General features: G+C 47.3%; 1 protein-coding gene and 1 non-coding gene across 2 annotated transcripts; one reads left to right on the top strand and one right to left on the bottom strand.

Annotated features, from left to right (window-relative positions):
* Positions 1-4,802: 4,802 nt before the first annotated feature.
* Positions 4,803-4,874, bottom strand: TRNAT-CGU (transfer RNA threonine (anticodon CGU)). Its single transcript has one exon. It is a non-coding gene; the product is annotated as a tRNA-Thr (tRNA).
* Positions 4,875-9,543: 4,669 nt separating this feature from the next.
* Positions 9,544-10,666, top strand: LOC133920749 (pentatricopeptide repeat-containing protein At2g17210-like). The gene is made up of 3 exons (XM_062365343.1): positions 9,544-9,755; positions 9,814-10,000; positions 10,097-10,666. The coding sequence occupies exons 1-3, from the start codon at positions 9,544-9,546 to the stop codon at positions 10,664-10,666; spliced, it is 969 nt and encodes a 322-aa protein (XP_062221327.1).
* The last annotated feature ends 4,382 nt before the right edge of the window (positions 10,667-15,048 follow it).

Raw genomic sequence — 15,048 nt, 5'->3', positions numbered from 1 at the left:
CTTCTCTCTTTGATTATCCTTACAGTAAGACTAAAGACAGTTTTTGAAGAAACTGTAGATACGAGGACCGTTAACAAATTTCGTGCTAACAGTGAAAGCACTGGATAATTCATCTTGTGCCTATGCCACTATTGTAGTATGTTGAAATTTTCTTGTTCATGGCTGATAACGTCGTTGCCGATAAAAGTTGTTAGCTCCCCTCTAGATGCTGAAATTCCGGTGCTCGTAGACGATCATTATGAAAAGTCTGAACTTCTTGAAGAACCTCCTCCAAATATTTTTCTCTACGTTATCGTCTTCTTACTTATTGTGGGTGCTAGTAGAGGTCGTTGCAGGCGAACTCCGACATACTTTATTTCATATTTATTATAAACATCAAGTAACTTAGAACAAACATTAGTATAATAAATAGAATAATCATGACCAAGAATATAACCTAGAATTATGAGAACTCTATAGAAACCTGAAATTTTTGCTCTAGGATCTAAAATAAAGGCAATTTCTTTTTAATATTTTAAAAATTTAGATTTCATAGAACATTGTTATTTTCATAGGAGTTTAAATGAGTAGCAATTTCTTAGAATATTGTTATTTTCATAGGAGTTTAAATGAGTAGTAATTTCAATAATATTATGCACTACTAAACAAGATGTTGGATAATAAACTCCCGACAAACTCAAAGTTGAATCATAAAAAAATTCAAAAAACTCTAATATCCTTTCAGCAACATACCAATGCTCTTCTGTGACTAAAGTTTGACCCCCATGCTGATGGTAGTGTGTATAAATAAACACACCAAATGTGCTCTTATATGGTTGAATATTTTTGAGCATCAAGAAAGTAGAGTTCCATCTTATCGGCATGTCCACAACAAACTTACGTAGACGCATACCCATTGCAACACAATACTGTTTATATGCTGCAATTTATTAGTTAGAGGAGTTCATAAAAGATATTGCAGTTTGAAAATTATTTAGGTATTACTCCAACCTCTTCAAACCATATTTTAATAACATTGATAGTATGACGAGCACAACGTTGATGTAACCAGAAACATTCAGTGTATGTACTAAACAACGGCTTAAGAATATTTATTGCTCTAGAGTTTGCACTGGTATTATCTAAAGTGATAGAAAATATTTTATTTGTGAGCCCAAAGTCTTCAACTGCTTGAGATATTTTTTAACAATATTTTCACCGATATGTGTGCTGTCAATTAACCGAAAATTTATCATTCTTTTTTCTAGTTCCCAATCATTATTAACAAAATGAGCACCACACTAAGATAATCCTCTCTAGCCCTACATGTCCATATGTTCGAGGTCAAAGCAACTGAAAATGTATATGTTTGAAATATTTTTTTAAGCTTGCTACGACACGTATTGTAGTATTTTACCATATCCCAATAGTTGTTTGTCTAGAAACATATGTGAACCTAGGATTATAAGCTTCCTTAATGTAATCTTCAAATGCAGCAGACTCACCGATGTTGGATAGTAGATCCACTTTTGCAATGTAGCGTCATAGCTCTTTTCGAGCATTGGCGGAGTCATACTTTCAATGATGAATAAAGATGTTGGGCTTGTATTGCAGCACCGTCTATTTCACGGCTGCTCTACTCTTTCGCTTGCAAGTTGCGGCGTGCCTCTTCAACTGTCTCGTTCCACATGAAGATTTTGTAGATAATTCATGTTTATAAATATAACACCTATCATACTTGACACTTATCATATCTTCCTCTATGTATATTATTTCAAAGTCTTGTCAAACTTCAGAAGTAGTGGCTCTTAATCTTTTGGGGCCGGTGCTTGCTGACGTGTGTGCACTTTTAGAGCTTGACGATGGAGGTGCTGCTGCATGTGAACTAGCTGGAGGTTCACTGTCGGGTTCTTCTTCATCTGCAACATTGTATCAAAGGGGTTGTAATCCCCTGCGAGTCCTTGAAGAAAAAATCATGATCGATAGGCGTATCATGATCATACTCACCGGCATCCATGATCAATGTCGAATAGCACTACAAATAATTCAAATATTTAGAGTTAGAAATAATCAAATAATAAAATGAAAATCATCAAGATTTCTTCAAGATAGAAGGATGATGGTGTTAAAATTTCTCAGATTTTTTGCAATAATTCAAACTAATTTTGCTAAATTTCATAAATTCTCAAGAACTTTGAAACAAAAATGAGTGGAGAAAACAAGAGAGGAAATAATGTTGTTGGTGTGGAATGGAATGACAGAGTGGTGCTCTATTTATAGGTAAAAAATTATACTTTTTGTAAAAAAATTGAATTTTTTTGGAGTCCCAATGGTCACAAAACGGCTACAAAATTAAAAAAAAACAGGTTAACGAGTTAAACAGGCCATTCAACCCGTTAAGCGGGTGTGCCCCCATGTGCTTTGCGTGCCGTTCGTGCTTTGGCCGTGCTGGCCTCACGCCCAACGGCTAGCGTCGGGCCGCTGGCATGTTGGGAGTGTCGTGCAGGACAGGCTGGTCGTGTCGCGTCCCCCGTTGGCGTGCTGTGCTAGACCGGGCCATTCGTGCCACTATGTGACTAGCTAGGCCAGCCGTGCCGCATGGCCCACTGTTGTGTCGAGCCACACCGTGCCTAGCCGGGCCGGCTATGCCACACGGGCCGATGGCGTGCCAGGCTAGGCCATGCCCAGTAGGGCCGTGTTGTGTCGGCCAGTGCTAGGCCATACCTGTGCCAGCCCATACCAGTCGGGTCATACCATGCCGGCCCAGTGTGCCAAGCACTCGGCCCAGGCATGACCTGTCGCACCATACTGTGCTAGCCTGGCCTAGCTATGCTCAGGTCATGTCGTGCCTGTATCGTGCCTACAGTGGCGAGCCTTAGGCTGGCCCACTAGGCATAGCCCATTTGGCCAGGTCTGTTTGGGGTGTTATCTCTGGTGACATTCCTTGTCCATCTTTCTGTGTTCTTCCGACAGAGCCTGTGAGCCCTCCACCAATAAAGCAGCTATTAAAGCCATCACTGCTGCCTATGATTAGGCTCTCTGCTTACCAGGATGCCGTAGAGCTGTATCTGGTTGCTAGTGTTGATCCCCAGTTCTCCTATAAGATTGTTGAGTTTTCTATGGCCTTTTAGATGTGGATTCATCTTCGTCAGAACTATTAGCCATTTGGAGATGCTCTCTACCTATCTATTATTCATTAGGAGCAATCTCTTCAGCAGGGTGATGCCACTGTTCACGTGTTCTATGCTCAGATGTTGGCAGTATAGTGTTAGCTGGACTCTCTTTGTGTTGCTAGTTGTTGCTCTTGTAAGTGTTGTTTAGACCTACGTGTTGAAAGGGATTTTCATCACCTCTATAAGTTCTTGATTCGTCTTCGTCCAGAGTTTGATTGGTGTCATGCTCAGCTACTTGCACGTCATCCTCGTGTCATACTTGTGGAGGCTCTTACGAAGATAGCTCGGAGGAGACTCGTCTATGTGGCTCTGGACTGCTGCCACTTTCCTCAGTGCTAGCTGCTCATCCACCTATTGCGCTTCTGTCTTTGTCTACACCGTCGTCTGCTCCTCGTGCTACTTCTTCACCTTCCGCGGCCTCCTCACGTGGTGCTGGTCACCCTCCCTGCACCTATTGCAAGTCTCACAAGGAGGGACATGTCAAAGTGAACTGCTATCGAAAGAAGAAGCATCTTCAACAATCATCTAGTGCTTCTACCTCAAGTACCTCTCAGTAGGAGATTGTGACACTGCTTCGACGCTTGGTTGCTACCTCTGCCTCCTCACCGATAGGTTTTGCTAGCTCCGCTACTCCCTTTTCTGTCACTGAAATACCACCTTCTACACAGGGTAACTCACATTGGATTCTTGACTCCGAAATATTTTCATATGACTTTTAATTCTTTCTGTCTATCTTCACTTCCTCCTCTTGTTTCTCATCATTATGTCGTTATCGCTGATAGTACTTCTTTTTGTGTTGTTGGTCGAGGCACCCTTTGCACTTCTTCTTTAGTATTCCATCTGTTGCTCATGTTTCTCAACTCACCATGAAATGCAGCAGAAAAATCTAATATTTGCAGCAAGTTATTCGTTTGTGTCGACGAGTAGCTAAGATCCAAGATAGTATCATCTTTTTTGAACCATGAGATCCAAGATATCATCAGGAACTATACATTACAGCCAATTGTACATATGCCTTATTCGAGTTGTACCGGCCAAGAATAGCACGTGGAAGTGCAAGCTTGAAGTATTTGTACTTTCCAGTGCAACAATCTTCTCCTACTGCATGCTGACTTGATCGATCAGGGGCCTTAGTTGACCGGTGCATTGATTTTTCAGATTTTTCCTGTATCAACTTGAGTTATGGAGTGCCTTTGATCCTAGTCCCGTAGTGAGTCCATTGATAGACAGACAGAAGGCTTCCGGGAGGAGAGCAACGCACCGCGTCAGTGCTAGAAGGAGGAGGGAGGGAGCAAGAATACGGCGATGGAATGACCGCCGAGATCTCAACCGAACAGAGCAGGTGGAGGAGAAAACAACAACAGCCTTATTTGGATGTACATGAAGGCTACGGCGGCGCGGAGGAGGTCACGGGTAGGAAAGCAAATGGCTGAGCTGAAAAGGAGAGAATGAATAAACACGTGTTATTATAGTGAAAAGAATTATTTATAAGATTGGAACATATAAATTTTACTTTCGCAAGTAGGAACTTCGAGCCATCGCTGCCGGCCCTGTCCCAATTTTTCTTCTCGTACACTCGCAACCTCCTCCATGGGGCCAGAGGAAGCCCAGAATGGGCCGGCTCGATCCAAAAAGAAAACTGAAAAAAAAAGCCCCCGGCGAGGATCGAACTCGCGACCTTTCGCTTACGAAGCGAACGCACTACCACTATGCTACGGAGGCTTTTCCTAGACACAAATTGCTATTTTCAATTTTATTTTATGATTAAGGTCAAGTGTTTACGAAACAAATTACGGTCCAGCCCGACCGATTTGTCAAAGTTCGCGTTTGGATCCGGAATTGGCACCAGAATCCTGAATTATAATTGGGTCTAATTTATTTATGTGTTTAGTTTGTTGTATTGTGTGAAATTGAATTGACAGTCAAATTTTATGGAAATATTTAAACTGATTTCGTGGCTCCTCGAAAACCTATGGATTTCACTCCCTATTCGACTCTCCCTTCGTTTAGATAGGTTTTTTTTTTTTAGCTTTTCTTTGAAAAAAATGAGAAGTTATTTAAACGGATAGCTTTTGGCTTCGATTCCTGTCTTTTTTCAAAGAATTATGGCCCTGTTTTCTAGTAGATTTTGGCTGGCTAAGAAAGTAGCTTAAAAGCCGAGAAATAAGTTCTGACTGATTTTTCTAACTTTTGGATGTCCTAAAAATCTAAAAATTTATTATAAAAACTAACAAACAAAATTCAACTATCACAATCATTTACTCAACTAGCCAAAAACTCAAAACCGAAGCATATACAAACAACCCTCTTTCTGGCCCGCCACCCCGTGCTCCGTAGCCTGGACCGGGGAAGACACGGCGTGCAGGAGCTCCGACAGCGCGATGGACAAGAGTGTGGTGGAATGGGTGCATGGTCTCCTGGAGATGTTTTCCGCTGCAGATTGACGGCGTTGGCTTAGTTCTCTGCTCGGTGGCGTGCTGCTCAGTGGTGTGGGAGCTCGGTGGCTTGTCAATGGCATGCGCTCGGTGTGCAGCCGTGAGAGAAAGTGAGGACGAGGTACTGCGAGCAGGAGGTGGTGGGAGGAGATAAGGCGAGGAGGCCGATGACTAGGGTGTGATAATTTAGTAATTACAGTGTCATTAACTAAAGCAACAACGAAGTACAGAGCGTAGGCAGTGCCGAGATTAAGGACTAATGGTTTGACAAATACCTTTGTGATGTTAGTTGCAAGTTCTTAGGCATCAAATAGTGTCATTATCTTGCAGGAATCAACTGTTGCGTGGTACTTGACTCCTGCATCTATTTTGGAAACTTCAGTCATGCTGAAGATGTATTGATGTGATATTCATACTAGAAAATTGTGTATGCACGGTTCTTTCAATTTATCCAGTACTTCGGATCACAAAGTCAGACGATATGTATATAAAATAGCTTACAAGTGATAAGAAAATTCTAAAAAAGACAGATACAAATAGATTTATGAATTGAATTGTATTTAGATTTCATCAGGCAAATTCAGCTTGCAGTCGAACAAAAGAATTAAAATGACAATCTAATTCCAATTCCTTATGAAATGGAATTACTGATCAAATTACTGATAAACAAAATATAAAAAAGGCGATTGGTGCTTATTGGAATTGCTGAGGCAAAACGAAATCAAATGTTGTCATTGCAGGCAGCCTGTGCGGAAACAAAATTTTATAAGACCCTTGTGCAAAAGACCTCATGAGATCCTGATCTACGCCGTCCCTTCTTGTCACGTCTCAAATTTTTAATCATGCAATTAAGTATAATTATATTTTTTAAGCATTATGCTTAATTTTGCATAATAATAATTCAGAATATTAATGCAATTTGTTTGAAATCATTTGGATGAGAGAAAAAAATCCAGGAGAGAAAATAATTGAATTCGCAGCGAAAATGTACACTTTTCACTTACCCGTGGGCCCCACATGTAGCCCCACCCTCCAACTACTCAAGTGGGCAGCCTCCACCTGCCCTCTCTCTCTCCCACCTGCTCCTCTCACTCCCCACCGAGCTCCCTCTCCCTCCCACTCAAGCTCTCACTCTCTCTCTCCATTTCTTTCAAAATCCGAGCTCAAGAGAGGGATTGAAGGTATGCATGTGGTACCATTGCATTCTAGAGCTCATAAGCTACTCATCCATCCAATTCATTTTCGTTTTCTCGAAAGATTCGAGCCGAATTTGATGTCTCTTGGTGTTCTTGGTTGAAGCACAAGGAACACCGGAGTTCTTTGATTTCCCTCTGTTTCCTCCATTCCTCGGCGGTCACCCAGCTTCACAAGCATCTTGAGTAAGTCTCTTAGACTTTCTATGGCAATAATTCATGATTTGGTTGATCGATTTCGAGTTTTAGCAAAGTTCATGAGTTTTTAAGATTTTGGACCAAAATGAGGATTTAGATGAGATTTGAGTTATGAATCGAGTTGCTAGGTTGATGAGTGAATTCTAGACTCCATAAACCTCTCAAACATGTTCCTCTTTAGTGGAAAAGATCGCATTTTGATTTGGCGAATTTTTCCTTAAATCAGAGAAGTTCTGGGCAGTGCGGGGTATCCGCATAAAAGTACGGATAGTCCGCACAAATGCGGAGGTTCTACATAAAAGTGCGGAGGGTCCGCACTTTCTGGGAAAATAGCAATTTGAATTGTATTCAAGATTTTCTTAGGGTTAAGCTACAAAGTTAGTCTAGAACCCTTGGTATGGTATATGCGCAGGAGTATGTAGCATAGATTCAAGTTTGGAGTTAAATCGATCAATGAATCATCGAAAACACATTTTCAGCCCAGGTCCAGAGTGTCCGGACAAAAGTCCGGAGGCTCCGCATATGTTCGGAGTATCTGGAGAATTCTCTGGATAGTCCGGAGTTTGCTTGAGTTGCGCAATGTCCGGATGTTCCGTATAATTTTGCGGATAGTCCGCATATGTCTGGAGGTTCCGGAGAATTCTCAGGAGGTTCCGCACTTCGGCAACTTTTCAAATTGATTTGAGTCTCAATTTTGTTTTGGCTCGCATGTTTGCACTTTTAACATGTTTTGCGTATCTTATGGCATGTATTGTTGCATTTCATCCATACTCATGGTATTGCGCGTGCTATTACTTTTAGAGAACGCCGATCCGACGATCCCAGCGAGCGAGGACGATCCGGAGGTACCCCACCTTTGTGAGCTAGGGCAGCAAGACAAGCAACTAAGCATATTGATCTCTCTTGTGTAATTGGATAAGTCTAAAATTGATGAAATATGCTTATGTATGTATGCATATTTAGTGAGTCAGTGTCGGGTATCAATGGGTAGAACCTATGCCGATTGCATTCTTCTACTTTGAATACTTGTGTATTTACATTCCTTATAGCCTTGAAGTGTTATCAATGTCTAGGTATGAACTCGACTTATATGACGGTGTTGGGAAAGTTTGTCACGAGTACCCCTTGTGTGCACTTTGGCTGGTGGCACAAGCCGAATGGTCCTTGTGTCGTGTGGGTCCAGTAGTATCCCCTACAGGGTGTATAAACAGTTTGAACTGTCGCACTCTCGGTCATGAGCATGCTATTGTTTCATCTGCACCCGGTCGTAGACTTTCGAGTATGGTTTGTGGTTTGGTATGTGGGAGATGGTGATGTGGGTACTTGTTACTTATTGATATACATGTTGTTTACAATTACACTTGTTCAGTTATTAGTTGCAGGGTAGTTTTCATATATTTTGGTTAAGTTTCAGTCGCTCACATATATGTCAAGGAGGCTTAGTGCATATGTTTTGTTTAACCTGTGGTTCATCCTTACTAATGATCAATGCATAATCCTTAGAGTCGAGCTATGTATATGTGCTCTATATGGTTTAAGTCTTGCGAGTACCTTCGTACTCATGCCTGCGCTTTCAAGTACTCCTGTCGCTGAGGAAGAGGCGGTGTTTGGCTACTTCGTGCCCGCCGATGCAGGTGGTGGGCAAGAGTAGTGCATCCTACTCTGGGTGGTCGTGCTTTTATGATGGAGCTTAAGGGCATATGGCTCCATCCCCCTTTTGTTGTATAGCTTTTAGTCTTCCGCTGCTTAGTTCTTTTGCTTGTTAGGAGTTGAGCAGGTTTTAGTCTCCTCCTAGCTCTCTTTTGCTGTAAATTGTGATAACTTGTTGCGTGCTTAAGAACTTGTAATATAATGTTAATTAATCGCTCTTTCTTAAGCTTTGTTGTGATGTACATGTTGAAAAGGCATTTGTTCTGATCTTGGGCACAAAACACATGCTGGGACTACCGAGATGATATTCTGGTTAATCATCGAGGTTGTGATTATGAATAATGATCCTCCTGGTGATTAATTAGAATATTATTTGGACAGTTCCTCACACTTCTCTGATCCAACGGCTGGCACGTGTGCAGAAGAGAGAGCAGGGGACACGTGTTATACGAGAAGAGCGGGTCTTTTGAAAGGTTGGGTCTTATAAAATTTCCTTCCACCTGTGTGTGCGTTCTTACACGGGCGGAAAAGAGAATGGAATGGAGACGCCCCAGCAGAGCAGAGCAGAGTACCTCCTCTGTTCTACTTTGTGCTCCCTGCTGCGTGTGGTCTATAGGGAGGAAGAGCAAGACGATGAAATGTAGGATCGCCACCGCCTTGCCACTGTAGATGAGACAGACATGCATATGGACGCTGCTCCGGAGCTCCTCCTCAGCATCACATTTTGCTTTCGATTTCGATTGCCCACCCTACGGCTACGCACCCTCTCCTCCTCCTCCTCCACGCCCAGTGCCCATGCCCTGCCTCTCTCCCTAAAGTCACCAACTCCTCGCCCACCTCCAAGCTTACACTTCTTCAGACCAGCACCACTAACATCATCATGCCCCACATCGCCACCACCTCACCACCAATGCAATGATGATGCACGCCTATCTCCTCAAGACGGCCTACATCTACATGCTGCCCGTCGCCAACTCCCTACTCGCCAACTACGCCAGCCAGCCATTCGGGGGATCTGCTTCTGCCTCTAAGCTGTTTGACGATATGCCTTTGCGGGACCATGTCTCCTGGACCTCCATCATCAACGCCTACCTCCCAGCCCTAGCTCAGGCCCTCCGCCTCTTCAGGTGGGTGCTCCTCGCCACCGTCCACGTTGACGGGGTTGTGCTCGTGTGCCATGCTCAGGGACGTCCACCTAGGCACCTCATTGCATGGCCTCGTCACGCGTCGAGGCCTGCATGTCGACGTCTTCAACGCCAACTCCCTCATTCACATGTACAGCGAGGGCCTCCGATTGCGCTCTACTCGTAAGGTGTTCGACTCCATCGCCAACAAGAATGGCGTGTCCTGGAACACCATGCTGTCAGGCCTTGTGCATGTTGACCATTGCTTTGAGACACTGCACTTATAATCCACGACAGGCTCTACTCTGCATTCTAATTCCACCACGCTGGCTCTGCTGCTACAGCTAGGCAAGAAGCTCGCCCACCCCTTGTGCTGCAGGTCAGTACATGCAGTCACCGTCAGGAAGCTGCTGCTCATGGCCAGTGTTTTGTTGCTCAACGCCTTGCTCGATGTCTATGCCAAGTGCGGCCTCGTTAAGCACGCGCTCAGGCTCTTCCGGCGGATGCCATTCCTAAATAGGAACCTCATTTCCTGGAGCACTGTCATTGCTGCCTGCACGCGTAATGGCAAGCCCCATGAGGCCATCACGTGCTTCGCCACCATGCGAGAGGCTGGGCAGAGGCCCAACTCCATTACGATGCTAAGCCTCCTGGAAGCGTGCGCCAACCGTGCGGAGATGAGGGCATCGAGGTGCGCTTATGGCATGGTGCTCAGGAGTGGCATGGCCTTGGAGCAAGGCATGGGCAACACCCTTGTGGACATGTACGACAAGTGTGGCGATCTCGCTGAAGCGAGAAGAGTGTTCAATGCGATGCTCGTTAAAGATGTCCTGTCTTGGAACTCCATGATCGGCGCGCTGGGTATGAACGGCCGTGCCTTGGATGCCCTTGCCCTTCTCGGAAATATGGAGTGAGGTGGTGTCGTGAAGCCGAACCGCATGACAATGCTATCCGTGCTATCGGCGTGCACACACGGAGGGCTGGTGCAAGAGGGCATGACCTGTTTTGGAGGCTGACGTGAGTGTACTCGCTGTAGGCTAAGGAGGAGAACCTATCGTGCATGGTGGACATGCTAGCATGCATGGGGGAAGCGGACGGTGCGTCCAGGATCATCACCATGGCTAGCACTAACACAGTAAGAGTAGCAGCATGGAGCGCGTTGTTGTGCGGGTGCAAAAGGAGGAGCTGCGAGGTGGGGCAGGAGGTGGTGCGGCGTGTGGTAGAGTTGGAGCCAGGCAACTCGGTGGGGTACCTACTGGTCATGAGTGTGCTAGCGTAGGAGGAGGAGGCAAGGATGGGATGGCTCAAGCTGATGAGGGAGAGAGGGGTGAAAGTGAGCGGCAATTATAGCATGGTGCACGACGTGCAAGGCCAGCACCATAGGTTCACATCGTGGGACAGATCGCACCCGCAGAGGGGGCTACTCTACTCCATCCTGCACCTCCTACACTGCCACATGCGGAAGGATAGATGATGAATTGCCATGTAAGATTATGTATTTCTTTATATGGATCCTAGAATCCATACCACTTCTGTTGGTATTCATATAATTAATTTTTGTCACTTTAATGGATGGTATGTTTTCAAAAGACACTCACTCGAGATGTTATGTAAATGTCACTTGGGTCTTAAAAAATTTGCTCGTTTGTTACTTTGAGTTTTTTTTCTCTTCACGTTGCATTTTTTTGGCCCTTGTCAACATGGAAACTCACTAGAAAAGACCTTTCTAACCTCCTTATCCATGGCCTCATCACTGGTGAATTTCTTGCTCCGACGCCGAATCACAAGGCTTGTGTGCGTGCTCTCCTCTTCCGCCCTGAGGAGCACCTTGACCTATACCAAGAACTTGGTGAGGAGGAGCAGTGGCTTGAGCGACAATGGCAGTGCGCGGTGGTTCTTGATGATGAGCTCCTAGCACTGTTCGAGGCACTCAGAGAGGAGAGGGGTGGTAGTGAGAGGGGGGGCGACAGGTATAGTGGTCCAGCGGGGAGGGAGGTGGCGGTCTAGTGGGCAACACAGGTCATGGCGAGGCTAGGCTTCTTCGTGCTCGTCACCGCACTCACCACCACGTACCTGAACCAGAGCTTCTCGGTGGTGCGCTCCAGCTCGGCGGCCGACCATGGATGGCTGCCTCTCCGTTACCGCTCCGTGTACTGGTGTCACCCACGACGTCCATGTTTTGTGCCCCGCACCCTATGTAACAACGGCTGCTCTCGTGCTCTTCTGCGCCGACCTACTCGTGGGAGTTGCTATGGGGGGGCCCACCTCACATGCCTCCATCCGTGACCTCAACGTCCTCCCCATCGCCTTGCTCCACCTCTCATGGGATGTGGTTGAGCACCTCGACCTCCTTCACGCCCGTTGTCACCGACAGGCACCGAGTCAATACCATGACCACGCCGAGGCTGCTCTCCGCTATTAGAAGAAAGAAATATCTTGTATAGCTGTAGTCTGTTGTAACCTTCCTAGAAAAGGATCTCTCTACCAGGCGTGCCAGCTGTCGGAGGGTTAACTCCTGTCGCAGGGATCCTGAGGGACCCCTTTTTAAAGATTCGGCCGGGGGGATGATTCTGAATATGTTTGCCGGAGAAATAAATGGATATGAGTGCAGAACGAAGTAAATGCACTGGGGTTTAGACAGGTTCGGGCCGCACGTTGGCGTAACACCCTACTCCTGAATGGATATTATAAATGCCCTGAGAATATCTCTCAAGGATGTTGCTGGTTACAAGAATGTTTGTCTATCCTAGAGCCTGGGGCTCCTTGTTCTTCGATCTATGTGTATCTGTTGGCTTTTGGGTGTTCTTGGACTTCTCAATCTTCTTTACTTCCTTAACTGCTTTAACCGTGCAGAGCTTGCCGAGAGATTGTCTAGCGCCTCCAGGAATTTTCCCACTTCCCAGAGATTGTCTGCTTGTTGAGAGCCTGTCTTTGTCCGTGCTGCCGGCTGCTTTAAATACCCGCTGGCAGTAGCGTGCCCCGAAAGGGAGGGCACGAGTTCCAAGGTACCATAAATGGAAAGGGCGTCATCATAGCCTCTGTGCGAAGTGACCGGGGGTTGAAAACGCGCCCCGCGCCCGGTCTTCTGTCGCCATAAATGCGTTGGCAACAGACGCCGTGGAGAGGGCCCACCGGGTAGCCGCAGAGCGGCCTGGCGTGCCCGCCCTATCTTGTTCTCCTACCACAGTAGCGCGGCAGACGGAACGCCTCGGCCCTTGCGACGTTATCCCGAGACGTGCCGGATGGCACGGGATGGGACCCGTGCATTTAATGTCTCCACGCCCTTCTGCCAGAATATGGCAGGAACATACACCGAGCGTGGCGGGAGCAGTTGGAGGTGACAGGCCACGCGCGCTCTTAAATGCGGCCTCAGGCCTTTGACTAGCTAACACCTCATCTCTGGGCCCCTGTGGGGGCCACTGTCACGGGGCTTCCTAGGTCGTCGGGGAACCGAGTGCTCGAGGGTCACTGTTCACCTCCCCGAGCACTCTCTCCCGAGAATGTCCTTCCTTGGTCCTCGGGGAACTGAGTGCTCGGAGGCTACTGTTCACCCCCCCCCCCCCCCGAGCACTCTCTCCCGGGCATGCTTGTACGGATCCTCGGGGAACCGAGTGCTTGGGGGCCGCTGCGCGCAGCCCCGAGCACTCTCTCCCGGGAACTTCCTCCAGTGGGCCCTCGGGGTACTCGGGTGCCCGGGGGGTTACTGCTCGCAGCCCCGGGCACACCCCTCCTGGTACTTTAGTCTTCACAGATCATCGGGGAACCTGGGTACTCGGGGACCACTGACCGTGGCCCCGAGCGCCCTCTCCCGGGACTTAGTCTTTTTTACCTTGCGGAGGAGACCCCACGGGATGGCTCCACGTGGCGGATTGCTATCCTGGCCTCGGGATTCGGGGACCCCCGGTTCCTGATTCACCAACAATTGCCATCATGCCTATAATAGAAACACACCCCAGCCTCTCGGCTCGTGCGGTGTCTCATGCCAATTCCCTTTCCTCTACATGGTATCAGTTTGATTCTTTCCTACGACCTCCCTTCTGCTGCTAAGTGCCACCGCCACATGCGATGCACGCTCTCTCCGATGCTCAGCGACATCGCCTTACACGCTCGCTCTTGCTTCCCAGCGCGATGGTATGCCATGTCGGGCACCAGTGCCCGGTCCAACACCTCCGACACCCCCACCAATACCGTAGCACCGGTCATGGTGAGCCCCTACGCAACGATATCCGTGTGGACGCACATCGCGGTCGTCCTCAACCTCAACACCCCGAACTACAACAAGTGGGCTTCCTTCTTCACTTCCCTCTGCGGCATGTTCGAACTGCTCCAACACATCGACAGCTCTGCACCGGCTGCTCCTACCGATCCCATCTAGGTTCAAGCTGATTACTCCATCCTCGGGTGGATTTACGGCTCCACTGACATCAATGTCCTTGACGTCACCATGGAACCCAACCAACATGCCTGCAATCTCTGGATTGCCATCGAGAACCTCTTCAATGACAACAAGGAGCCATGAGCAATCTTCCTTAGCAACCAGTTTCACTCCTTCGTCCAGGGAGACCTCACCATTTTTGAGTATTGCCAGCACCTTAAGACGTTAGCTGACTCCCTACGCGACGTTGAACACGCCGTCTCTGAGCCACAACTCATCCTCAACATGCTGCGTGGCCTCAACCCGCGCTACTCAAATGTGGCTGACAGCATCGCCAATGACACACCATTCCTAACCTTCACCAAAGGCTGTTCCATGCTTGTTCTAAAGGAACTGCGCATGGCAAACAAGTCTAAGGTCGTCTCCAACACGACGCTCCTCGCGTCGGCACCCTCATCGTCCTGCGACATGGGCGAGTGTCACAGTTTGGCATCTCAGCTCTCCATGCCCTCCTCTGCAAGTTCGGGTGGCACCTGCAACTCCAGAGGCGGTGGCAAGAACCGCCATGGCCGACAGTACAACAATAGCCAGACGTCCACGCCGCGCACCTCCTCGACTCAGCTTACATGCCCATAGGTATGCTTCAACCCATGGGCCATGCATCCTGGCTTGTTGACCTGGCGTCCAGCGGCTAGACTCCTTGGCGCCTACCCCTAAGCACCATAGGCTCACATAGCCTTTGCACTGTCCCAAGTCCCCCGCAGTCTGTGCCGATGTGGGATCAGGTCGGCCTAATCACCGCTATGAACTAGCTCACCATCTAGAGCTTCGGCAATTGGATTCTTGACACGGGCACCACCTTCCACATGTCATCCCAAGACGGTATACTCCTCTCCCGTCTCTCTTCCTCCCCACCATCCA

The sequence above is a fragment of the Phragmites australis genome, chromosome 6 (genome assembly GCF_958298935.1).
Source record: "Phragmites australis chromosome 6, lpPhrAust1.1, whole genome shotgun sequence".
Lineage (NCBI taxonomy): Eukaryota > Viridiplantae > Streptophyta > Magnoliopsida > Poales > Poaceae > Phragmites > Phragmites australis.
Note: the sequence above shows the minus strand (reverse complement) of the source record. Positions and strands in the feature narration are given on the sequence as shown.

Bases quoted from the DNA above. Each gene is read 5' to 3' on its own strand.
- LOC133920749 (XM_062365343.1), top strand. From the start codon at position 9,544: ATGATGATGCACGCCTATCTCCTCAAGACGGCCTACATCTACATGCTG. The intron at 9,756-9,813 runs GTGGGTGCTCCT...TGCCATGCTCAG, and splicing joins CAGGCCCTCCGCCTCTTCAG to GGACGTCCACCTAGGCACCT. The intron at 10,001-10,096 runs GTGCATGTTGAC...CTGCTGCTACAG, and splicing joins ACACCATGCTGTCAGGCCTT to CTAGGCAAGAAGCTCGCCCA.